The sequence below is a fragment of the Oryzias latipes genome, chromosome 3 (assembly GCF_053564925.1).
Source record: "Oryzias latipes strain Hd-rR chromosome 3, Olatipes_Hd-rR_3.1".
In the NCBI taxonomy this organism is placed as follows: domain Eukaryota; kingdom Metazoa; phylum Chordata; class Actinopteri; order Beloniformes; family Adrianichthyidae; genus Oryzias; species Oryzias latipes.
The window spans coordinates 36,448,444-36,473,239 of NC_136239.1; the positions used below are offsets into that span (position 1 = coordinate 36,448,444).

Genomic DNA, 24,796 nt, shown 5'->3' on the forward strand with positions numbered 1-24,796 from the left:
AAGCATTTTATCAATCTTTGATTTGTGATCTTCACTGGTGTCCATGGATTACATGAAATCTTTCCACCTTTATCCACCTTTGTCATGGTAGGGAGAACACGTCAATGTAAGGGTGGGGTCATCTAAGATAGCACAAGGGTTAAGTTTAATTGACTAGAACGTTTTTAGGAACCCCTTAATTTAGAAAACCCCACATCCAAATGTTTTATCTAAAGTTGATGATATTTAATTATTTTTTTCTTGCCTCAAAAATCCCACTCAGATTGTCTGTGTTCCATCACCAGACAGACTTTCCACTCCAGGTCACTCATCTATGTGCACAACTTTTCACCACACAAATATTTAGTATGAACACAAATCAATTATAATAGAAAACTGATGTTATAACAACATTATTATAGATCAAGTATGTGGTGTCTTTGAATGATGAGACGCTATTTCAGTTTGGCTCTTTATTCTGCCATTAATACAACTCAGCAATAAGCATAGAATGAGGCGCGTGTATATTGTTTAGAACAGTAGGTGCTTATGATACATTTATTGGCATTATAGAAGTCAAACACATTTTTGAGTGTTAACAAGCAACGATTCATTAACAAGATTTGTTGTGGTTGTGGTTGTCATTGTAATTTGTTGACAAATTAAAAAGTATTATGGTTCTATTAAAACATTTATTAGTATTATAGAGGTCTCACACAAGCTTAAGTATTAATAAGCTTAATAAGATTCATTAAATAACTTAACTAATTAATGAACATTATTCATGTCTAAGATGCTAGTAAGATATTTATTAGCATTATAGATTTCTTGCAAATACCTGATAGTGTTAATAAGATTCATTAACATCTAAAGTCAGACCATTGTCTTCAAAGGCCAGCAGAGGCTGTACTTCATCAAGCTGCTGAGGAAGGCCGGAATCAAGCGCAGGACCCTCATCCAAGCCTACAGGGGGCGTCAAACATTTTGTATGAACACAAACCAATTCTAATAGAAAACTGGTTTCATAACGAAACATTATCGATCAAGTATGAAGCAGGTGCAGAATTTGTATGAAAGTGTAATATGCCTGTTCCTCCAGCAGAGGGCGCTAAAGTGTTCACCGTAGATTGGATACTTCATGATCTTCTAACATCTATAGAGAGATCAAAGCAAACCTTCATTTAATCATTTATTCTAAAAGCACAAAACTCCTTTAGAACGGAGTCTGGTTATTATGAGTCTGTCTGAGTCCACGTTTCTGCAGAAACTCGCCAATCTGGACTGAAGTGAGCTCGTTACCAACGATGGTTAGATCAAAGTCCAATAACGTTTACTATTTAAACAACAACAGCTTCCTCCTTGCCCTGCGGAGGCTCCGTTGCCCCTTGACTGTAAACAAGTCAGTGGTTTAAATAAGGGGAGGGGGGGAGCAAAACTCCAGGGCATTAGCCCCGCCCACGTCTGATCTGATAACACTAACGGTAGAACAGATCATAAGTCATTTCATTCAAACAGCTGAGACGTTACTCGTAAAAAATGCTGCGTTTATTCTGTCTATATTTCTCATTTTTCTGCGCCATCAGTTTATCTGAGACTGACTCCAAGTCTTTACCCAGGATGGTGTTTAAAGGAACGGAAACTGGTAGGAAATTATTATTTTTGATTAATAATTACAGGTTTTGTTTAATATTACTATATCATATAATTTTATCACAAGAGTTTCCTTTAAACTTGTCTCATGTTTTTATTCGATCTTTCAAATATATTAGTACAAAAAGAAGCTCGACCTCCAGTTTTGTGAAAACTTATCAAAAGTACATTTAGTGTTTTTAATTTTGTTTTGTTTTTTGGTTAAAAATGAATAAATAAACGATGTGGATCCTAAACTAAAAAAAAAAAAAATTAAAAGTTCAGGACTCCGGTCAGGGTAGTTTAATATTGGAAATGAAGAACTTTTGACAATAACTTGTAAAGTCATCTTTTTGTGTTTTTATTTTTTTTAATTTCATATTTTTTATGTGTTAGCCTCCAGACAGGTAACTAAATCAATGTATCTTTCCTTTTTTAAGCTTTGTTAGTTTTTGATATTTTAGATTGTAATTTTCTGTCTGTGTTTCGCTTCTGCAGTCGTCATCTGCTTCACTTTTTTCTAAAGTCTTCACTGTTACTTTTATAGTTCAGAATTACGGAGCATAAATTATTTTTGTGCATTTTAAATTGGCGGGACAGTCAGAAACTGACCTATTTCAGTTGCTAGGCAACAGCATCCCCACAGCCAGGAGACCTGACAGTATGAATCATTGGATTACATTTACAATGAATATATATATAAACAAACGTTCTTTACATTATCAAATGAGCTTGAATGTTGCGTCAGTCCTGTTGTTTTTTTACAAAGGATCCACATAAAAATAATAAAATAGACAGAAATGTACCTTTTGTTAAGTTTTCGCAAATTAGGAATCCAGTTTTACTCAAATTGCTGTGGAATATTTGTCGACTGAATCCAGCTTTCAGAATCTTGATGCTTAATGTAGAATCTGATTAGCAAAGTTCCTTTTTTTTGGTTCCTGGCCTCCAACTGACTAACATTTCATTTATTTTGATTCCAGGGTCTGTTTTTAAAAGGTTTCCTTTGCAAGGACATAAAAAACCAGTGAAGATCATCGCAGACACACAACCAGGCATCATTACGTCTGTGGGACAAAAACACCTGACCTTTTTCAACTTCCAGAGCTCTGAGAAGGTGACGGATGCTTCTACAGCTGCAGCAGAGGAGGATTTTGAACAGTGTGACGTGTTTGCAGTAAAGTTTAAAGCTGCACTGAAAACAGCTGTTTGATGTTTCTTTACAGACTCCTCCAGAACAGAAGGTGGTGTGGGAGGAATGCAAAGATAAAGTGAGCCATTCAGGATGATTTGGAGGAAAAAAAACACTTTTGTTAATGTTCAGAAAAATGAGAAATGTTCCTGTTGTTATTCAGGGATGTGAATACAACATCAGTGTGGTTCAGAGGAACGGAAGAGGGTCGACATTTCTGTGTGGAAGCAGCCGTGTGGAAACCAAGTGCTGTGAGATGGTAAGCATTCGGTTTGAGGAACTGTTCCGCCTAATTCCTCCTGACTTTATGAGCAAAACAGAAAGTTTTTGTTGGAGAACCAAAAGCAAATCCTGTTTCCGGTAATTTGATCATTTATCCCATTTTTTGATAGGATGATGATGATGTCACCGTCTTCCAGGATTTAACACCTAAACCCACAGAAGCCCGATGTTATCCATCTGAGAGACTCCAACACATTACACAAAGCATCAAGAGATTTATCACAAAGGAAGGGGAACATTCGCTCTTTGTTGGCGAGTTTGTTTTTTAATGTCTTGTTTTGTATCAAATTTGCTTTCCAAAATCTTTGATCTTGTGGCTGCACCAGTTGCTCCTGTCTGCATCTAGCAGGAGATTTTTCTTCCAGAGTCTGGAAATCACACCAGTCTTTACATGACCTCCTCTGGGTATGGGGAGAACGTCGGCATTCACCGCTTTGGGAGTCAAAGGCTTGCACCCCAGAGTCACAATAAAGGTATTTCATAAAAAAAGATACCTAAAGACCTTATTTTACCTGCATAGTTGAAGTGTTTTTTGTTGGTTTGTGTGTCTTTAGAGCAGCATTTCGTGGGTCTGATGCTCAGCAGCAGAGAAGACTCCCTTCAGAACAGAATGTACGCCTTCTACAAGCAGAGAAACCAAGACGCAGACCTTTACAGTGATGAGTGGATCCCCTTTGTGAGCCAGATTTGCCTGGTAAAGCCTGAAAAAATAGAAAAAAAATACAGATTTTAGAAGAAAAGACACAACTGTAGTTATGACCACTGATCCTAACCCAGGGTTTGATCTTTGGTGTTTTAAGGCCGACGTCGGCGGCCCAAAGAACCTCCTGCAGAATAAGTGGACCTCCCAGATGAATGCTCGGCTCTTCTGTGGAGATCCAGAGAAAAAAGTTCATTTCTCTGAACTGGTGCATGTGGCCACTGTGGATGCAGACAGATGGGAGGAAAGCAAAGTTTATGCTCTCTTCAGGAATGAATGGTAAGACTCCACAGTCAGTGACAAACCTGGATGAAATTACACAAAATAAAAAAACAGTAGATTTGAAAATCAACAGATCCAAACTCGTGTTACCATTTCTGTCAAAGTTTAAAGTTCCTAAAACAAGTCAAATTTGAAGTCAAATCTGTTTTCTTCATCAGCTGATTCTGCAGAAACCTGCATCAGTTCAAGTTCCCTGATCTCTGCTCTTCTTTTGCTTACTGCTGGGTTTTTCTGCAGTCTGAAGTGATTCTTGTCTTGTTTGGGTCTCAACAGTCAGCATGACTAAAATAGAAGTCGCTGCTGATGTCGGCATTCTGTGTTTTCTTTTCTGCAGGGGTGTGAGTGCCGTGTGCATGTACACAGTAGCAGACATTCATGAAGTCTTCATGAAGTCCAGTTTTAAAGAACCCAAATCAGAAAGCAAACTGAACAGGCCTCGGGAGGTATGAAAGTACAACGACTTCAAAACTTTACATCCGTCAGATGATGCTTTGTGAATAAAACCCTTTTTCTTGTATGTTTAGTGTGTTCTTGACAGTTCTAAGCTGGATGGAGAAACCCTAAATAACATCAAGGAGGTGTCAGAGATGGAGCAATGGGTGAAGCCTGTGAAAAACTCTCTCCCACTTCTGGTGTATCGTCACCATTACACTGGGATCTACGTGGACGCTTCCCAGCACAGTGGCAACAGTCCCTACACGGTTATTTTCCTGTCTTTAGGTGAGTAGAACTTTGAAATTAAGCTGCTTTTACGTTTGAGGTCTGATGGTCATTCTAAGCTTTAATGAAGGCTTTAGGTAGAGCCAGCCACAAAGGAGCATGTTAGCAATAAGCTAAAGGCTAACTTGATGTACTTTTTTACAATAATAAATAATAATAAACTTTATTTGAATAGCACCTTTCCAGATAAGAAATCACAAAGTGCTTCACAGTACAACACGATAAAGCAACAGTAAAACACAGTAAAAACACATGTTAAAAATAATTCAAGAAAAAGCTATTTTAAAAAGATATGTTTTTAGCTGCTTTTTAAAGAAAACACTGAGTCCACAGATCTGAGGCTGAGAGGAAGGGAGTTCCAGAGGGATGGGGCCACTGCGGCACAGGCTCTGTCTCCTTTGGTTTTTAACCGGGTTCTCTTAACAGCCAGCAGACCCTGGTCACACGATCTCAGTGACCTGCTGGGAGTGTGTGGCTGCACCAGGTCTTTTATGTTGACTGGTGCTTGGTCATTAAGAGCTCTGTATGTTAACACCAGGATTTTAAAATGCACTCTGTAGTGGATGGGGAGCCAGTGCAGCTGCATTAACAACCGGGTGACGTGTGAGAACTTGGATGAATTGGTTAAAAGCCTAGCAGCAGCGTTCTGGACAATCTGGAGCCGTTCTAGAGATTTTTTACTTAAACATGTGAAGATGGAGTTGCAATAATCGTGACGGGAGGATATAAAACTGTGAATGAGCATCTCCATCTCAGAACGGGACACAATTGGACTCAGTTATGCAATGTTTTTAAGATGATAAAAACAAGAGCGAACAAGTGAGCCAACATGAGAGTCCAGGGATAAAACCGGGTCTAAAGTTACACCTAGGTTCCTGACAGAGGGCTTGATAAAAGAAGCAAGTGGACCGATCTCATGGATTATCTGGGGGAGACAACTGTCAGGAGCACAAACTAGGACCTCAGTTTTGGCTTCATTGAGTTGGAGAAAGTATTTATTCATCCAGCTCTTAACTGAATCCAGACACCTTTGTAAAGTCTGTATTTTAAAAACATCCTGGGGTTTAAAAGACACATAAAGCTGAATATCGTCAGCATAAAAGTGATAAGAAATGTCATTAAAAGAACTTAAAATATTCTGTAAAGGCAGCATATATAAAATAAACAATAAAGGCCCCAAAACTGAGCCTTGGGGCACACCAGAAGTGAGGGGAGCAGAGGAGGACTTAAACTTGAAAACAACAGAGAAAGATCTGCCAGTCAAATATGAGGAGAACCAGTTTAAAGCTGATCCGGAAACCCCAACCCAGTTTTTCAGCCTGTCCAAGAGGATGTAATGGTCCACAGTGTCAAAGGCTACGGTCAGGTCCAATAACAGTAACACAGAGCATTTTCCTGCATCACTCTGCATCAGGATGTCATTAGTGACTCTGAGAAGGGCTGTTTCAGTGGAGTGAGCTCTGCGAAAACCTGACTGAAATTGATCGAATGTCCCATGACTGTCGAGAGCAGCTGTAAGTTGTTTGGCAACAACCTTTTCTAAAATTTTAGACATGAAAGAAAGGTTAGAAATAAGTCTAAAACTGCTCAAGAGGGAGGGGTCAAGCCCAGGTTTTTTAAGGAGAGGAAGTACAACAGCTTCCTTAAAGTGCTCAGGGACTTGACCAGACAGCAGAGACGAGTTCATTATTGACAGGACACAGGGACCAATGGACTGGAAGACATCTTTGAGCAGGGAAGTTGGCAGCGTGTCGAGGGAGCAAGAGGATGACTTCATTGTGCCAACTAATCTGACTAGCTCAGGGAGGGAAAGAGGTGAGAATGTGTCTAAAATCACAGGACAAGGCGGACTAGGAATACAACCAGAGCCAGGACCAGCTGTGTGACACAGAGAGCTTCTCACAGATCTGACCTTTTCAATAAAAAATGATAAAAACTTTTCACAATCATCATTTGAATGGATGGGAACGGCAGGTGGACTGGGCATAACAATATCACTAATAGTGTTGAACAACACTTCAGGATTACCTCTGCTTTTGGAAATGAGATTAGTGAAATATGCAGCCCTCGCATCTCTAACAGCATTGTTAAAAGAAACTAAAAGATCCGTAAGATGAAGGAGCTGAACATCTAGGTGAGTTCTTTTCCATAAACCTTCAACTTTTCTACATAATTGTTTCAGACGGCGAATACTGTCGTTAATCCAAGGGGAAACCTTAGTGACAGGAGCCAGTGTAGTTTTAACAGGACAAACTTCATCCAAGATGGAAAGACAATAACGGTTAAAGTTACATAATAAAGTATTAACATCGGTACACAGAGAAAGGACCAGGTTAAAAGCATTAGAAAATACCTCAGCTGTGGAGGGGTTAAGGAGGGGTTAAGGCAGGGGTCGAAACCTATGGCTCGCGAGCCATATATGGCTCTTTTGATGGTCACATGTGGCTCGCAGACAAATCTTTAATTATACTTTTTTTTTTTTTCATTAGACCAGTCCTTCTCGGGCGCGATGCGATGCCAGAGGTGCGCAGTAGTAGTGGTGCTTAGAGAGAGAAATCTGCGCCAGCACTAGTATCAGTTTACAATTGTCTATTATTTCACAGAGTTTGTACCAGCCGGAAACCTGTGAATTGCTGTGCCTAAAACTGCGCGCTCCAGTCTCTGAGAAAGAGCGCGCAGTTGCGGGGACGGGATGTGTGAGGAAGAAAGCAGAAGGTGGGGGGGTTGTGGGAACAGGCAGCAGGTGAAACGCGTAGGGATTGTAAAAACATAAAACCCGCTGCCTGTCACTCACTGCGGCGTGTGAGTGTGTGTTTGGCTCCAGGTCTGCATGTGATCAGTCTGTTTCACATCTACAAAACATTCATACCAACCTATGATCACGTTTAAAGTCTCAACGCCTGCATGAAGCAGAAACTCACCACGTATCAACCAGACTAGACCATCAGCAAAACTACCACGAGAAATACTCATCATTTATTAGCACTAGCATACCAATGTTATTAAAAATAATCCGCAGACTTATTGTACTTTAAAAATGTTGAAATTACATCAAATGCACACATTCACCTGTATATTTAATTTTAAACATATTGTCGCGGACTGAGTTTAACTTGGCTGTTGGGCCGCGTTATAAGTTCTGGAGTTCAATGAACGCATCAAGCAGAGATCTGATTGGCCCTCAGTTCTGTCGCTCAGCCTGTTGTTAGGTAATTTGGACCAATGGGGTTCAGCTCTGGGCCGAATAAGGAAATAGGAGGGCTGGAGCGGGAGCAGGTGAATATAAAATTGGTAGAAGCGCTCTCGTCTCGTCTCGGCGGGAGAGATTCAGGAGTTGATGAATTCATTGTACGGCGTTTGTTGTGGTCTGCAGTAACCAGAATAAAGAACTTTAAAAGATGTTAAGTCTCCGTGCCTCAGTGTGGGAAAGGGACACTACATTATTGTATGGCTCTTTCGAAATTACATTTCAAAATATGTGGCGTTTATGGCTCTCTTGGCCAAAAAGGTTCCCGACCCCTGGGTTAAGGCATTAAGAAACGTTACACTCAATAATAAAAAGTGTTAACCAGCAATCAGCAGCATTCGTAATGCTTCCTTTAATTTGCTCTGTTTGTTCCATAGAATGTGGCCTACTGCTGAGTGGTGTAGTGGATAGCACTTTTGCCTGAATACCCTGGATGCTGGTTCAACTCTCCGTTAAGCCCATTCTGTGTGTAGTTTGGATTCTCTCTGACTCTTTTGGCTCCATAGCTTTGTTCTTTGGTCAACTGGGAGTAATGAACATGTCTGTATAGTTTTCAAAAGAATCTACAAAAGTACAAATTCTTTCCTTGGCTACAGTTGTCTGCTGTAAACATTCCTAATATGGTTATATTGTTTTTTCCAGCTTAAGCCAAGGATTTATTGATGACATTTTCACAATATTTGGGGTAAAAAATGTGTGAACATTACTAGTCACTTCACTTTTTTCCCCCCAAAGTAGTTTCCCAACAATACGTGAGGAAAATCCCAATGGAAAATTCGAGATGGCATCTTCTTCCCAAGGTCAAAGCTCAATAAAACTGCGATTGTGGTTGTAGACTTTGGTGGCTTATGTGGGAAATTTTTGTGACGATAGCTAAAGGTTTTTCTTACCCGTATTGTGCAAATTTGCCAAACCATGGCCGCCTCGTTGCAGGTCCTGTGACCATCCCATAATAACGTGTGTTATTGGTTTCGTTAGTGGATTTTGAACTGGTTCGTTGAGGTGTTAAGAGATTTTGGCCCCTTCATTTTTTGTGACGTTTTTTCCTGCTGTTATGTCATCACATGGTAATATATAAACTCAACTATGAACGTGTAAATGGTAAAGCAAAATCAGTTTATTTATAAACTGAGATCATGAAATGAGTTCAGGATGTTAGCTGTGATATCTCACGATAATGCTCAATGGTTGTGTCCGAGTTCCCTCAGGACTCACTACTTAGTAGGGGTGTGTATCTGCAAGAGTCTGGTGATTCAATACGTATCCCGATACACGTCACACGATGCGATGCGTATTGCGATATTGTACCGGAACACATTTTCTGTTTGTAGTTGTGCTTCATGAGTTAACAGTAAGGGATGCTGTAACATGAGCCCAATGATTCTTGGGAGATGTAGTGAAAAACGGTTGGGCTTCAATATTTTATGCACTTTTTACACGATCTGACATTGATTCCTGCAGGAAGCTACAACACTAAACACAATCTGTAGTTGTTATTTTCGTTGTAACTGAGAGACTTTATGCACGATGTCAGCACTAAGGAAGTGAGGACGTTAACCACATCTGATTGGTGAGATTGATGACATGTATGATAAAACCCCCAAGAATTCAGTTCGAATTTTTTTATATAGACCAATTACAACAATAGTCGTCTCAATGAGAGCGATTGGCCAAAGTTATGGCAGAAACACGGTACAGTTGTTCTTATCGAAATTTCTTGAACAGAAATGAAATAAGCGCAAAGAAGTATTGTAGGATTCTTCATCCTCCTAATTATTCAGTGGCGGTGTCAGAATTCCAACCCTGACCCTACATAGTGCACTATATAGTGCGTTCGCCATTTTGTAGTGCTGTCAGAATCTACAATTCCAAAATTCAGTGCCCTAGAATTTTCCCAGAAATCTCTGCGAAAAACCAGTGTGCATCGATGCTCACTAGATCGGCGAATATAGACCACAATGCATTGCGTTTTTGTCTTCACCCTTACATTGACGTGTTCTCCCTACCATGACAAAGGTGGATAAAGGTGGAAAGATTTCATGTAATCCATGGACACCAGTGAAGAAAAAAGGTTCAGAGCACTGTCTAGTGGTCTAGATGACCCCATTCCCAATGTTAAAGTACCTAGGATAGTGCAAGGGTTACGGCTGTTAGAATTTTCTTTATCTATAGGAACCTTCACACACGGAGCTGTAAATAAATGAACGTTGAAAAGATCAAGTTATATATTGATGCAAAGCACATGAAAAACCTTGTGATTCTTGATTCTTTTTCCTATTCCATGAAGAACCATCAGTGCAAGGTTCCCATAAAACTCTTGTATATTAACAGTTAAACTGTAATGATTTGCAATGACGTGAACAGACACAGTTGCTGAAACCCGGAAAGATCAAAAACACAGGAGTGGGTAAAGTCACAGATTTATTGATTTATTGTCCAGGATGGTTGTATGTGGTAGTGTAAAGGCGAACACACCCCGCGATGATGGAGTAGCGTGAGTCCATAAGGTGGAGGTGACAGGATGAGATCCAGACGGTGAGTGTGGACTTCCCTTTTCACATTTGGAGTAGCGGATGATATTAGTCTTGGAGGCAGATGGTGTGGCTATGTGTCGTGGAGTTGTATGGTGGCTTTTTTTTGTCCATTTGTGGCCATAAAAGCGACGAAGGAACCCAGAAACACTTGAAATTCTCTTTGGTCACAGGTTCCTAAAACTGCTGGCGTGGTGAGTTAAAGAAAGGAAGTGATCATTTGCACATCATTAGCACGAGGTTAGGGTTAAAAAAAATACTTCTGGGCATTGCAGCAATGTGCGTTTTGACCACGCCCATTACATGTGGCCAACATACATTTCCATACTTTTTTGTGCTTGTTCTTTTTTTTAGTTGTTTTTTTATTTTATTTTTACTTTTGAGAGCAAATAACATCAGTCGTAAAGTATGTAAGTACGTAAGCACCTTTCACAGACAGAAGTCACAAGGTGCTTCACAGGTTAAAATATGTATATATATACATATAAAAACATATAAGATAAAAATCATAAACCACGTAAAACAATCATCTCAAACCCATAAAAGCAGTTTCAGTTAAAATGCTTTGCAAAAAGAAAAAGTTTTCAGTTGACTTTTTAAAGAATTCACAGAGTCCAGGGAACTCAGGGACAATGGAAGCTCATTCCAGAGTTTGGGAGTGACAGCCTGGAAGGATCTGTCTCCTCTAGTTCAGAACCGTGTGCAAGGGAACATCAACAGGTTCTGATCTGCAGACCTCAGTGCATGAGATGGTCTGTAGGGGGCAATCAAATCAGAAACGTCAAAACTAAGATTTTGTACTGATAACGGTAAGCAACCGGGAGCCAATGAAGAGCTTTGAGTAGGGAAGATGTGATCTCTTCTCTTGGTGCAGGTCAAGATCCTCGCAGCAGAGTTCTGAATCAGCTGCAGGCGAGACAGCTCCTTCTTATTCAGACAGGAAAACAGACTGTTACTGTAATCCAGCCGTGTAGAAACAAAGGCATGGATAAGAAGTTCTAGATCTTCATATGGCACAATTTTCCGTAGTTTAGAACTATTCCTCAACTGGAAGAAACTGTTCCTGATCAGCTGTTTCGAGTGCTGCTCCAGCGACATTTCTTTGTCAAAAATGACACCAAATTTCTAAGGCTGTGTTTGACAGCCTGGCCAAGAGAACCCAAGTGCTGCTTAATCCCTGGTATAGCATCATCAGGGGCAATAACTAAGGTTTCTGTTTTCTCTGAGTTTAGCTGCAGGTCAGAATCTTTGAGATAAATGGAAACTTTGAGATGGGTCTCTAATTCTGGAAGAGTGATGGGTCCAGATTAGACTTTTTCAGCAGAAGCTCCACTATGGCATGTTTAAATGCGTTTGGAAACACACCAGTGGAAAGTGAAAGGTTTATCATTTCAGTCACACTTTGGCCGATGGTATCAAACACCTTGTGCTATTTTAGATGACCCCACCCTACATTGACGTGTTCTTCCTACCATGACAAAAGTGGATAAAGGTGGAAAGATTTCATGTAATCCATGGACACCAGTGAAGATCACAAATCATTGAAGAAAAAAGGTTCAGAGCACTGTCTAGTGGGTCTAGATGACCCAACTCCCAATGTTAAAGTGCCTAGGATAGCGCAAGGGTTAAGAAGAGCGTGGAAGGAATGATATCAAATGGACAAGTAGAAGGTTTTAACTTGGTCAACAGAGCAGCTATGTCCTCCAGTGTGACAGGCCTAAAAGTAGACCATTTGTGTGAAACAGGCTCCACCACAACACAATCATCACAACAAGGAGGTGGGAGCTGCTCTTTGATCTTCTTAGTCTTGTTTGCAAAGAACTTGAGAAATTCATTTTCTGCTTTCTCTAATGTCTTGTTGCTTTTTATTTTTTATCCATAGTGGGTTTTTTTTTGTTTATTTGTGTAAATGATGAGATAAAGGGGAGGCATGTAAATACACCTTATTGCAGTGGTGTCAAACTCATTTTCACTGAGGGCCACATCATAGTGCAGTATGTAGTGAGTAGGGAAGGAATTCGGACACGACCATAGAATTTTCATCATACAGTGGTATGAGAAAGTTTGGGCACCCCTGATAATTTTAGTGGTTATAGTGGTTGTCCTCAAAGGGCCAAATATAACTAATACATGTAACTAAATGTAATTAAAAATAAATGTAACTACTCCTTAATGTTAAATAACTCATTTATTTATTATAACTTTTTAAAGTGAAAATTACAGTTGTATAGAAAACATATGTTTGCTTGTTACTCTAACATAAATCTTTTAAAATTTTGTCTGCTTATTAAAACCCGCATAACATGTCCAAGTGAATAAAAAAAAGTAATATAAAACTGAGCTAGACAGAACATGTATTACACATGTAACATTTTGTCTGCATACATACATAAGACCTGCAAACATTAAATAATTACAGCTACACATAAATAACATGTAATCAACTAAAGAAAATATTTATTTTAAGAAATTAAAAACTTTTATGCTCTTGCGTGCCACATAAAATGACATGGCAGGCCACATTTGGCCCCCGGGCCTTGAGTTTGACATTTGCCTTATTGGAATGAGTTAATCATTTGTGAGTCAGTTGTGTAGGATGTCAGACTGGTTTGTATCTTTATCTTCCCCCTCGATTGTGTTTTTTCACAGCTAATGGTGGGATTCACAAGGTGCTGCAGACTGAAAACGACACCTTTCTCATTTCTGAGTACCGCCCCTTTGACAATCACACCCACATTGGCGGCTTCTTCCTCCACCCCCCCTCGGTGAGTAATTCATCCCTTCCCCACATCAGCATCTTCTCCTCCACCAAACAGGTGAGCTGGAAAGCGTGTTTTTTTGCAGAGGAAGCTGTACGTGAGCTCAAGCAAAGAAGTGGTTGAGGTGGATGTGGTGAACTGTGAGCATTATGGAAACAGCTGTGAGGACTGCGTCCTGTCCAGAGATCCTTACTGCGGCTGGAACAACAACCGCTGCACTGCAGAGACACGGTAGCTAATGCGACGCTGCTGCTCTCTCACTTCCTTCACTACTCACTACATACTGCATCACTACATACAGTGGTATGAGGAAGTTTGGGCACCCTTGATAATTTTCAAGATTTTTTTTCAAAAGTCATTGGTTGTTTGGATCATCAATTTCAGTTAAATATATGATATAGCAGATGAACACAGGGATATTTGAGAAGTTAAATGAAGGATATTGGATTTAAAGAAACTGTGCAAAATTACTTAAACAAAAATAGGCAGGTACAGTTTTATTGATTTGACTACCTTTAGCAATAATTATTGGAACACAATATTTGTATTATAAGCTCATTGACCCTTGACCTACATACACATGTGAAGCCAATCATGAGAAAAAGGTATTTAAGGTGGCGAAGAGCATGATCTTTGCATCTTCTCTGAAGAATGTTAACATGGGAAAATCAAAACAGCTGTCAGATGACCTGAAAACAAAGTTTGTTCAACATCATAGTTTAGGTGAAGGATACAAAAAGCTTGCTACGAGATTTCAGCTGTAAATTTCCACTGGGAGGAATATAGTGAGAAAATGGAAGACCATAGGCACAGTTCAAGCAAAGGCCCAGAGTGGTGGACCCAGAAAAATCTCAGATATAGGCAGAGGCGAAGGATGGTGAGAACAATCAAACTCAACCCATAGACCAGCTCCAAGGACCTACAATGTGATCTGGCTGCAGATGGTGTCACTGTGCATCGTTCAAGCATTCAGTGCACTTTGCACAAGGAGATGCTGTATGGAAGAGTCATGAGGAAGAAGCATATGCCACAAACAGAGTCACTTGAGGTATGCTAAAGCACATTCGGATAAACCAGCTTCATTATGGAATAAGGTGCTATGGACTGATGAAACTGAGATCGAGTTATTTGGACATAACAAGGGACGTTATGCTAGGCGAACAAAGAACACAGCATTCCAAGACAAACACTTACTACCCACAGTCAAATTTGGTGGCGGTTCCATCATGCTTTGGGGCTGTGTGGCCAGTGCAGGTACTGGAAATCATGTCAAAGTTGAAGGTGACATGGATCCCAGTCAGTATCAGCAGATTCTTACAAACAATGTTCAAGAATCAGTGACAAATTTGAAGTTGCGCAGGGGCTGGATACTTCAACAAGACAGTGACCCTAAACACTGCTCTAATTCTACAAAGGCATTCATGCAGAGGAACAAGTACAATGTTCTGGAACGGCCGTCTCAGTCCCACGACCTGAATCTTATTGAAAATCTGTGGTGTGATTTAAAGCGGGCTGTCCATGCTCGGAAGCCATCAAATCTGACTGAACTGGAGATGTTTTGCAAAGAGGAATGGTCCAAAATACCTTCAACCAGAATCCAGGCCCTTATTGGAAGCTATATGAAGCGATTGGAGGCTATCATTTCTGCAAAAGGAGGATCTACGGTACTAAGTATGTTTCTGTTGGGGTGCCCAAATGTACGCACCTGCCTATTTTTGTTTAAGTCATTATTGCACAGTTTCTTTAAATCCAATATACTTCATTTCACTTCTCATATATCCCTGTGTTCATCTGCTATATCAGGGGTCGGGAACCTATGGCTCGCGAGCCATATATGGCTCTTTTGATGGTCACATGTGGCTCGCAGACAAATCTTTAATTACTGTATACTTTTTTTTTTCATTAGACCAGTCCTTATCGGGCGCGATGCGATGCCAGAGGCGCGCAGTAGTAGCGGTGCTTAGAGAGAAAAATCTGCGCCATCGCTATCAGTTTACTATCATCTATTATTTCACAGAGTTTGTACCACCCGGAAACCTGTGAATTGCCGTGCATAAAACTGCGCGCTCCCGTCTCTGAGAAAGAGCGCGCAGATACGGGGACGGGATGTGTGAGGGAGAAAGCAGAGGGTGGGGCTGAGGTGTTGTGGGGACCGGCAGCAGGTGAATCGCGCATGGATTGTAATAACGTAAAACCCGCTGCCCGTCACTCACTGCAGCGTGTGAGTGTGTGTTTGGCTCCAGGTCTGCATGTGATCAGTCTGTCTCACATCTACAGAACATTCAGACCAACCTAAGATCACGTTTAAAGTCTCAACGCCTGCATCATGAAGCAGAAACTCACCACGTATCAACCAGACTAGACCATCAGCAAAACTACTACGAGAAATACTCTGTATATTTAGTTTTAAACATATTGTCGCGGACTGAATTTAACTTGGCTGTTGGGCCGCGTTATAAGTTCTGGAGTTCAATGAACGCATCAAGCAGAGATCTGATTGGCTCTCAGTTCTGTCACTCAGCCTGTTATTAGGTAGTTTGGATCAATGGGGTTCAGCTATGGGCCGAATAAGGGAAATGGGAGGGCTGGAGCGGGAGCAGGGGAATATAAAGTTGGGAGAAGCTCTCTCGTCTCGGCGGGAGAGATTCAGGAGCTGCTGAATTAATTGAAGGGCGTTTGTTGCGGTCTGCAGTAACCAGAATAAAGAACCTTAAAAGAGGTTAAGTCTCCGTGCCTCAGTGTGGGAAAGAGACGCTACATTATTGTATGGCTCTTTCGAAATTACATTTCAAAATATGTGGCGTTTATGGCTCTCTTGGCCAAAAAGGTTCCCGACCCCTGTTCTATATCATGTATTTGGACATCTACTCCGCGCGCTGTCTCACTAGGGCTCAGAATATCATTAAGGACAGTTCACACCCCGGCTCAGACCTGTTCAACCTGATGCCCTCCGGGAGGCGCTACAGAGGCATCAGAAGCAAAACGAACAGACTAAAAAACAGCTTCTTTCCAAAGGCAATAACAATCCTCAATTCCCAAATGCACAGATAAGAACAAAAAAAAAAACATTCCTGTTTACTCTGTCCACAGTGTCAACTACCTACCTCATTGCCACCTCTGCACTTTGACATGTCTACGCAGTTTTTTCATACGCAATTTTTGCACAGTTATCTCGGCACTCTTCAGCACAGTTTACAGCTTATATTGCACACTTGTATATACTGTTTGTTGCTTGTTTGATTTTATTATATTACGATGTTGTCTTTACTATTTTTCCCTTCCTTACTGTTCCTGCACTGATGGTGATGCTTAAATCTCATTGTACTATGCACAATGACAATAAAGCCATTCTATTCTATTCTATTCTATTCTATTCTATTTAACTGAAATAGATGAACCGAACAACCAATGATTTATGAAGAAAAATCTTGAAAATTATCAGGGGTGCCCAAACTTTCTCATACCACTGTATGATGAAAATTCTATGGTCGTGTCCGAATTCCTTCCCTACTCACTACATACTGCACTATATAGTGCACTCACTATTTCGCAGTCCTGTCCGAATCTTCACTTCCAAAATCCAGTGCCTTAAATATTTCCCAGCAGTCTCTGCAAATAAAAACAATGTGCATCGATGCTCACTAGATTAGCAGATATAGACCACAATGCATTGCATTGGAACGATTTTCCAAGTGAAAAAAATGTATTTTAATGTTGTTTTTTTTATTTTTTATAAACCATCCAAGTTTTTATCATCAGAACAGTGGATTCGTGAATCGTTTTTGTAAAATGTTCTGATTAGGTCTTTACTTCAGGAAACATATTTATCGTTTTAAAAATAGGAGTGACCACTCTCTCTTCAAACATTATGAAATGTTTGAAGAGCAACAACTGCTACAACTAGATAAACTGATATAATTGCTCTGAATGAAGTGCAAAGTAAAGCTGTCAGTAGCTGCGTTTCCTTTGACTATTACATTAAGGAAATTGGATTTGTGATAATAAATGTGTTTTAAAAAAGTTTATGCATTTGGAGGAGGTTGTTTTTGAAGCGTATTGAAATTGAAATATTTCACAAAACTGCAATGATTACACTTTTTATGACTTAAATGAGTAGGACAGTGTATCACCAACCATTTTCAGAATCGATTCGATTCCCGAGTCTTGATTAATTCAATTCACAATTCTTTTCAAATAAATCGATTCAGTTGGAACTATGTTGGAACCAGAAATGGTCAGTGTTAAGAATAGTTAGAAACTCCCTTTTACTTTTTATTACACTAATGGTTCAAACTTAATTCAATTGAGGAGGGTCGTTCAGCAATGCGGACTGCAGTTGGCGTGGCGAGGAGAACTTTGAAGGGTCCTGTCCACCTTGGTTGTGACCAATCAGTCCGTTGAATTGCCTTCAGGAAAACCAGATCACCGACAGAGATCTTCTGGTCGGGATTGAGAGTCTGTGGGAAGGAGAGAACCATTAGTGTAATAAAAAGTTAAAAGGGAGTTTCTAACTATTCTTAACAGTCAGTAAAAATGAGTCGGTCTGAGTCTTGTAGGAAAGAAATCTTCTGCTTTTCAGTTCTTTCCATCCATGCGTGTTCAATAGTCGAGAGTGGTGAAGCAAACCAAGGATTCAACCGGATTAAAAATACATGAAGTTTATTGCCCTGACAATAGTTCTAACACAGATTGAAGACATTGTTGCAGATATCTGGATTCCCAAGTCAAAAGACCTACAGACGCACAAGTTACATGCGAATTACTCATAGGCCTTCCTGAGAACCATGGAAAACTTTAAAAACAGTCCTTTTAACATGTGTTTGAATCTCCGCCTTCCGGAAACATCATGGCAGCCGAACCTCCTCCCCTGGTCGCTCTGATTCGTCCGTAGAGGTCCCTCCTGCTCTCACTGGCCAATAGCTGGTGTATCAGCCTCAGAGTTCGCTCCTCCCGGCTTTAGGGTGAAGTCAGCTTCAACCTCCACATGAGAAAATGAATCTTCACACTTTCCCAGGGGAAGAACCTTCAACCCAGATGGTATGGATGTAGTCCATGGCATATTTATTGCATCTATGGAAAACTCCTAACTTTGCATAAAGAACATCCTATTTCTTCACAGGATGCTGCAAGCATAAAGGAATGTCGCAGGACTATAAATCTTGATAGTTCAAAATGAGTTCACTTCACACTAAAGATAAAGCTGTAACTTAAAATAAAATAAGATATTAAAACATAAGTTTTTACAGTATACATTTCTATGGCAACCACTCTCCTATCAGGAGTGATCATGTTAGAATACCACAATATACCTCAGCCATCATGGATACAAGTGTGTCTACAAGGTGCGTCGCAAAACCTCACGTCCAATCCATAAAACCCCGCGGTAAAACAAGATCTACCTCTGCTGTGATCCTGTCATAAAATAAAAACAAAAACATCAACCCCTGCTTAAAACATCAGCCACTGATAGGATTAGAACATTCTTACCAAACTCAAGACTCGAGCCAACTAACACAGCTCCGTGAGCTAACCAGTTCCATCACAGGAAACTAGCACCATGGCAACCACACATCAACCTTCTTTTATACGCTCTTCACCGTGGGTATAGCGATACCCTCAGATGCCTCCCAATACACTTCCTTACCCAAACAGAATGCGACTGATAAAAGTGTGTGTGTCCAAGAGTGCTGATCTGCGTGCAGCAAAGACCCCCCAAAGCCTCCCACACCCTGTGTGAGTGGGCAGAAAAGGGGCCGCTCAGGGGGGGTTGTTTCTGTATTGAGGCAGTCCTTCCCTGCAGACAGTTCTGTTGAAATGAATATTCTGAATGTCTGAAAGCACAAACTTGTGCACCATTCCTATGATGATGCAGTTTTACGTCACATTTCTTTTACTGCAAATTCATTGTATTTGTTGTAATGAATCTGTTGGTTTATGGAGATGACTGAGTTGTCTTTGATCTCGCAGAGACCCTCAACAGAAAATGATCTCAGGAAACTACAAAGGATGCTCTGCTCGCCTTACAGGTACGGACATTTCTATAAACCTCAGTGACCATAACATTGCCTCCATCATTTATGAAAAATCTTAAACCTAAAAAAAGGGAAGAGGAATATAAATGAGTAGAAACGCTTTTAGGAAAGACCAAAAGACGAACAGCTCAATTAGACCAAGCTGTCCAAATTCCTTCACTAATCACTAATCCACTATATTTGGGCATTCTCCAATTTGTAGAGCTGTTGGAATCTACGGCTGTGTCCGAATTAAATTAAATTAAATTAAATCACACTGTCACACACCTAGGTGTGTGAAATTTGGTCTCCGCATTTGACCCATCCCCATTGATCCTACCCCTTAATGCTGAGTGTCAAGCAGGGAGGCATTGGATGCCATTTTTAAAGTCTTTGGAATTTCCACCATTCTCCGTAACTACTGAAAAACTATATAGTGCGGGACAATGTAGTGCCCTGGATTTTAAAAGCAATTTGGATAACGTGCTCTCTACATTTTTTTTTTCAAACGGTGAATAAAACGTCATATTCGTCAAAAGTTTTACGACGACCATTGATGAATCCACTGTCTTCTGAAGTTGAAAACTTTGGTATTTTATTTAAAAAAAATGCATTTAAATACATTTTCTTTGCAAAAATTGTTCAAACGCAATGCATTGTGGTCTATATTCGCCAATCTAGTGAACGTCGATGCACACTGGTTTTTCGCAAAGACTTCTAGGAAACTTTTAGGACACTAGATTTTGAAATTGTAGATTTGAACAGCACTACAAAATGGCGAACGCGCTATATAGTGTACTATTTAGTGAGTAGTGGAGGAATTCTGACACAACCTACAACTCCAAAATCCAGCACCCTAAAAATCTCCCAGAAGTCTCTGCAAGAAAACAGTGTGCATCGATGCTCTCTAGATTGGTGAATAGAGACCCCAATGCATTGCGTTTGAACAATTTTTGTAAAAGAAAAAAATGTTTTTAAATAAACTATCAACTTTTTTTCATCTTCAGAACAGATGTCTATGAAGACTCTCATTCATCCAGGTTGGTTCCATTGTAGTAGTTTTTGGGGATCCCCTTAAACTACTACAATCTTCAGAACAGAGTTGACTCATAAATAGTCTTTGTATTTATTAGGTTTTTACTTCGTGAAATTGGTGATGTCATATTTACTGTTTAAGAAAAAAAGTAGTGAGCGTGGTTTCTGAACTGCTTTTAAAATCTAGGGCACTAGATCGTTTTTTTTTTTTTCAGTTTTATGGAGAAGGGAGGGAATTGGGACAAAGCCAAAGACTTTTTCCACAATCCACACCACTTCATGTGGGTTGTAGTTAGATCTAAAGTTCATCAGTCTGCAATGTAGCCTACATTTCTGAAAGAAGAAGCAGTTCTTTAACTTCCTGACGGTCTCTTTCTATGTTAAACTCAAACCAGGGAATTTAGCCACAATTTATGTTATCGATGAAAGACAAGCCAAATACAAAGGTAATGAGCGACTGGACAAAACATATGTTCATCAAATTAAAGTCCAACTGTTATCAGATGATATAATCTGAGAATATCCCATTTGAGGTTTGTTTAAACTTCCTCTTGTTCAGAATCCGCCCAAATGCAGCGTTACTTCCACAAATCCTAAAAATAACTTAAAGTTCATAGACTTCACAGAAATTTACCCACTTTCATTTGCTCAGTAGCACTGTCATCCAAGATAAAGATAACATTCAATAGAAGATGACTTTGTTTTCTAAGTAGAGTATTTTTATCATTCAAGGAAAGAATAGACCACAAATTCCGTTTTAGAAACTCTGCAGAGCGTCATCATCCAGCTCGTCGTGTTGGTCAGAATCGGCTGCTGAGGCCTCAAAGCTTTTATCCAGACCGATCTGCAGCGTCTGACGCTCCACTAGACAAAGACTAACCAGAAATAACAGTTTAGAATCCGTTCTACCCCAAACTGTGTTAAATGGTCAGACTTCATCAGAGTTTTGTTGTGTCTGTCCTGACATTCTAAACAGACTTTCAGGTTTTTGTGTTTAAACCTTTAACTGTTTTTCTTTGGGCCTCATTTTAAAGCTCACCTTCCCTTAGGTAAAGAAAACACAACCCGTTCCTGATTAAACAAAGCCATAGCAAACATTTGTCTTAATGCTTCATGCCTCTTTGTATTTCTTTAGAAAAAGAGGACATCAGCAAGGTCGTTCTTCCCTCTGGGTCCAGATATTTCCTGCAATGTCCCGTGTCTTCCCTCCATGCTGAGTACACCTGGGTGACCCCCAACTCCAGGAAGTCCTGCAGCCCAAAGGAAGACCAGTGTCTGCTTCTGATCGAAAGCATGAGCTCCCAGTATGACGGAGATTATGAATGCAGGTCAAAGGAGATGGGCTACAGTAAAGTGGTGGCACAGTACCAGCTGAGGAGCACGAAGCCGGGCCGTACAGTGGCGACCGGGTTTGTGTGGGTTTGTGTGGCTGCTGCACTGATGGGGAGCTTCTGGTGCTTCAGCTTCAGATTTTAAAAATATAAATTTAAACAAAACGAAGTAACAAAGTGAGTGGATCATTTGCTACTGACAGCAGCACAGAAAAAGAAGCTCCGTCAAAAACAAACATGTAAGACAATCTGATCATTCTCCTGCACTTAATGTTATTTTTCTCATTTGCATCGAGACATCATCATTGTTTTTTACTTTTTTGTTTTGTTGCTTTCCTTGGACGTATTAGTCAGTTAGTCATCAAACTGGGTCACAGAAATGCAGAAGTGCCGCTGAAAGAGGTGGCACCTTTTTAACCCTTGTGCTATCTTAGATCAATCAATCAATCAATCAAATCTTTATTTATATAGGACTTTCACATCTGCCAGACATCCAAAGTGCTGCACAAGTATAAATACAGTAAAACCATAGGTAAAATTCAAAGAAGCACAGTAAAACGATAATAAAATCATCATTAAAAGAAAACACTAAAAAAGCTGTCTAATTATCGTCCTCTCTGGTGTTAAAAGCCGATGTAAAAAGATGTGTTTTTAGCAGAGATTTAAAATCATTTAAGGATCTGGCAGATCTCACTGACAGGGGAAGACGATTCCATAGTTTAGGAGCAGCCACTAAAAAAGCTCTGTCCCCCTTGGTCACCAGTCGAGTCCTTGGAACCGCTAAGAGCATCTGGTCTACAGATCGCAGAGCTCTTCGAGGACGATGACTCTGCAGGAGCTCAGAAAGATAAGGAGGTGCCAGACCATTTAAACATTTAAAAACCAAGAGTAAGATTTTAAAATCAATTCTAAAAGAAACAGGCAGCCAGTTCAGAGAGCGCAGTACTGGTGTGATCATGCCGTCTGGTCCCCGTTAGAAGTCGGGCAGCGGAATTCTGGACCAGCTGAAGACGGTGGAGGAGAGACTGGTCGATCCCGGAATAAAGGGAGTTACAATAGTCCAGTCTGGAAAAGATGAATGCCTGAACAACCCTTTCCAGGGTGTCATGGGGGAGATATGGCTTCGCTTTACCGATTAATCTAAGATAATAAAAGCTGGACTGGACCACTGCACTAACTTGTTTGTCAAATTTAAAACGACAATCTAAAGTCTAACAAGAAGTAATTGAGTTAAATTTATTCAACCTAATTTCTTATGTCTATTCAATTCAATAATTATGTTTTACCACTCAAATTTACATATTTATCTAACTAAATGTCATTTTACTCCAATTCAATTAAATGTTTTTAATTAATTGTACTTCTTGAACTCTCAAATTTCTAATTTTGAGCCTGCATATATACTCATTTTTATAACAATAAAATGAATGAAAAAAATGGATTTGCATCATGAATTGTGAAGTCATTTGCCATTTCTCCAACATTAATATTACACCGCTAAGCAAGCAGTAGTGGTGCTACATAACCTCTTCAAAAGAAAAACAGATGTTGAGTAGATTCACTTTCCTTTTCACAAAATATACGGCTGTGTCCGAATTACCGCCCTAACCCATATATAGTGCACTATATAGTGCGGTTGCCATTTTGTAGTGCTGTCCGAATCTACAGTTCAAAAATCATGTGCACGGGAGGGGCGACCAAGATGGCGGAGTGAGTAGACGCTCTTTACCGAGTACTGCACAAAAAGTTCTTGAAATACGGTAAAACCCTGACTTTATTCTTTAAAACACCAACAAATCTCTTTATAAACAAGAATACATTGACCTCTAAGAGATAAGAAGCAGAATGCCGACTTCAAAAGGTGCAAAGAGAGGATTAGATATATCAAAATCCAAGCTAGCATCTGGAGAGGCTGTCGAAGCTACCGCTACCTCAGGCAACATACTTGTGGACAACTGCCACAACTACGCTGCATCCCAGTCATCGGTTGCTCCAAATGTTGAAGATATGGATGACTTTCCATCCCTCCCTGCAACACCTCTCAAATCTCCAGTGTCAAAAAAAGTGATGTACGACTCTGGCAGCAACGATCCACCCACTTCAAAAGAGATCATATCCCATCTTTCAGCATTGATAAACAGAAGATCGGACAGTCTGGAAATCATGGTGAAAGAGAATTCAAGTATGGTGAAAGAAAATGCTCTGAAGATTGAAGGTCTCAAAAAATCGATTGACTTTATGCATGCTGAAATGAAAGATGTAAAGGAAAAAGTGAATGACCTTGAAAGAAAAGTAAAAAGAGGCGAAGACCAACTGGATAACCCCCAGCTGAGACTGTCTGGTCTGGAAAGATACTCCAGAAGATGGAACCTCAAACTACACGGTGCCATGGAAACTGAGAAAGAAGACACACGAAGAAAGGTGATAGAAATTTGCCAATCGGTTTTACCTGAACAGAAACAGAAGCTACCTGACGTCATCGACACCGTGCATCGACTGGGACCCAGGAAGCAAGGCAACGCCAATCCGAGAGGCATCATCATACAATTCACCTCACGTGTCTCCAGGGATGCTGTCTGGAAAGCAGCCAAAACATCCTCTTACCTGCGAGAGAATCACTTGAAATTCGCTGAAGATTTATCCCAGGAAGACAGAAGTCGTCGTGCCAAATTGTGGCCATTAATAGACAAAGCACGCAAGGAGGGGAAGTCGGCATACTTCGTTGGAACCCGTGGCTTCATCAATGGAACAGAAGTGCTCCCTCCTACATAGAAACGCTCATCCTACATTTAAAAGCTGACTGCTTGGGTGAGACTATTAACACTATTTCTTAATTACGAATTGGTTGATGTTTACTGTCCATACATCATTTTCTGATTAGGGCCATAACCTTATTTTAAACCTTAATTTCTTAGAAGAAGAAGAAGAAGAGAGGAAGAAGGAAAAAAAAAATTATAGCCCTCTTCTTATTTTGGCTGCACTTTTTTTATTTTATTTTATTTTCTAAACCAAAACGGGTTGGATGTTATTCTATTTTTATTTAGTTAGTCAGGATTATTACATTATTTTCGTATGATTCGTGCAGTGCTCGGTCCCCT

The 24,796-nt window shown here is 40.1% G+C and overlaps 1 protein-coding gene across 3 annotated transcripts; it reads left to right on the forward strand.

Annotated features, from left to right (window-relative positions):
* The first annotated feature begins 1,329 nt into the window (after nt 1–1,329).
* LOC101171477 (semaphorin-7A-like) lies at nt 1,330–21,875 on the forward strand. 3 transcript variants are annotated; one of them, XM_078944668.1, is made up of 15 exons: nt 1,330–1,460; nt 1,563–1,621; nt 2,592–2,725; nt 2,835–2,879; nt 2,964–3,059; nt 3,193–3,334; nt 3,448–3,555; nt 3,637–3,776; nt 3,883–4,061; nt 4,399–4,507; nt 4,589–4,784; nt 13,212–13,327; nt 13,407–13,552; nt 19,289–19,347; nt 21,503–21,875. In XM_078944668.1, the coding sequence occupies exons 2-15, from the start codon at nt 1,597–1,599 to the stop codon at nt 21,841–21,843; spliced, it is 1,836 nt and encodes a 611-aa protein (XP_078800794.1). In that variant the 5' UTR covers nt 1,330–1,460; nt 1,563–1,596; the 3' UTR covers nt 21,844–21,875. The 3 variants fall into 3 exon arrangements, with proteins under 3 accessions (XP_078800794.1, XP_004067517.2, XP_020556330.2); XM_004067469.5 differs by lacking the exon at nt 1,330–1,460 and having other exon boundaries at nt 1,467–1,621; XM_020700671.3 differs by lacking the exon at nt 1,330–1,460 and having other exon boundaries at nt 1,467–1,621; nt 3,220–3,334.
* The last annotated feature ends 2,921 nt before the right edge of the window (nt 21,876–24,796 follow it).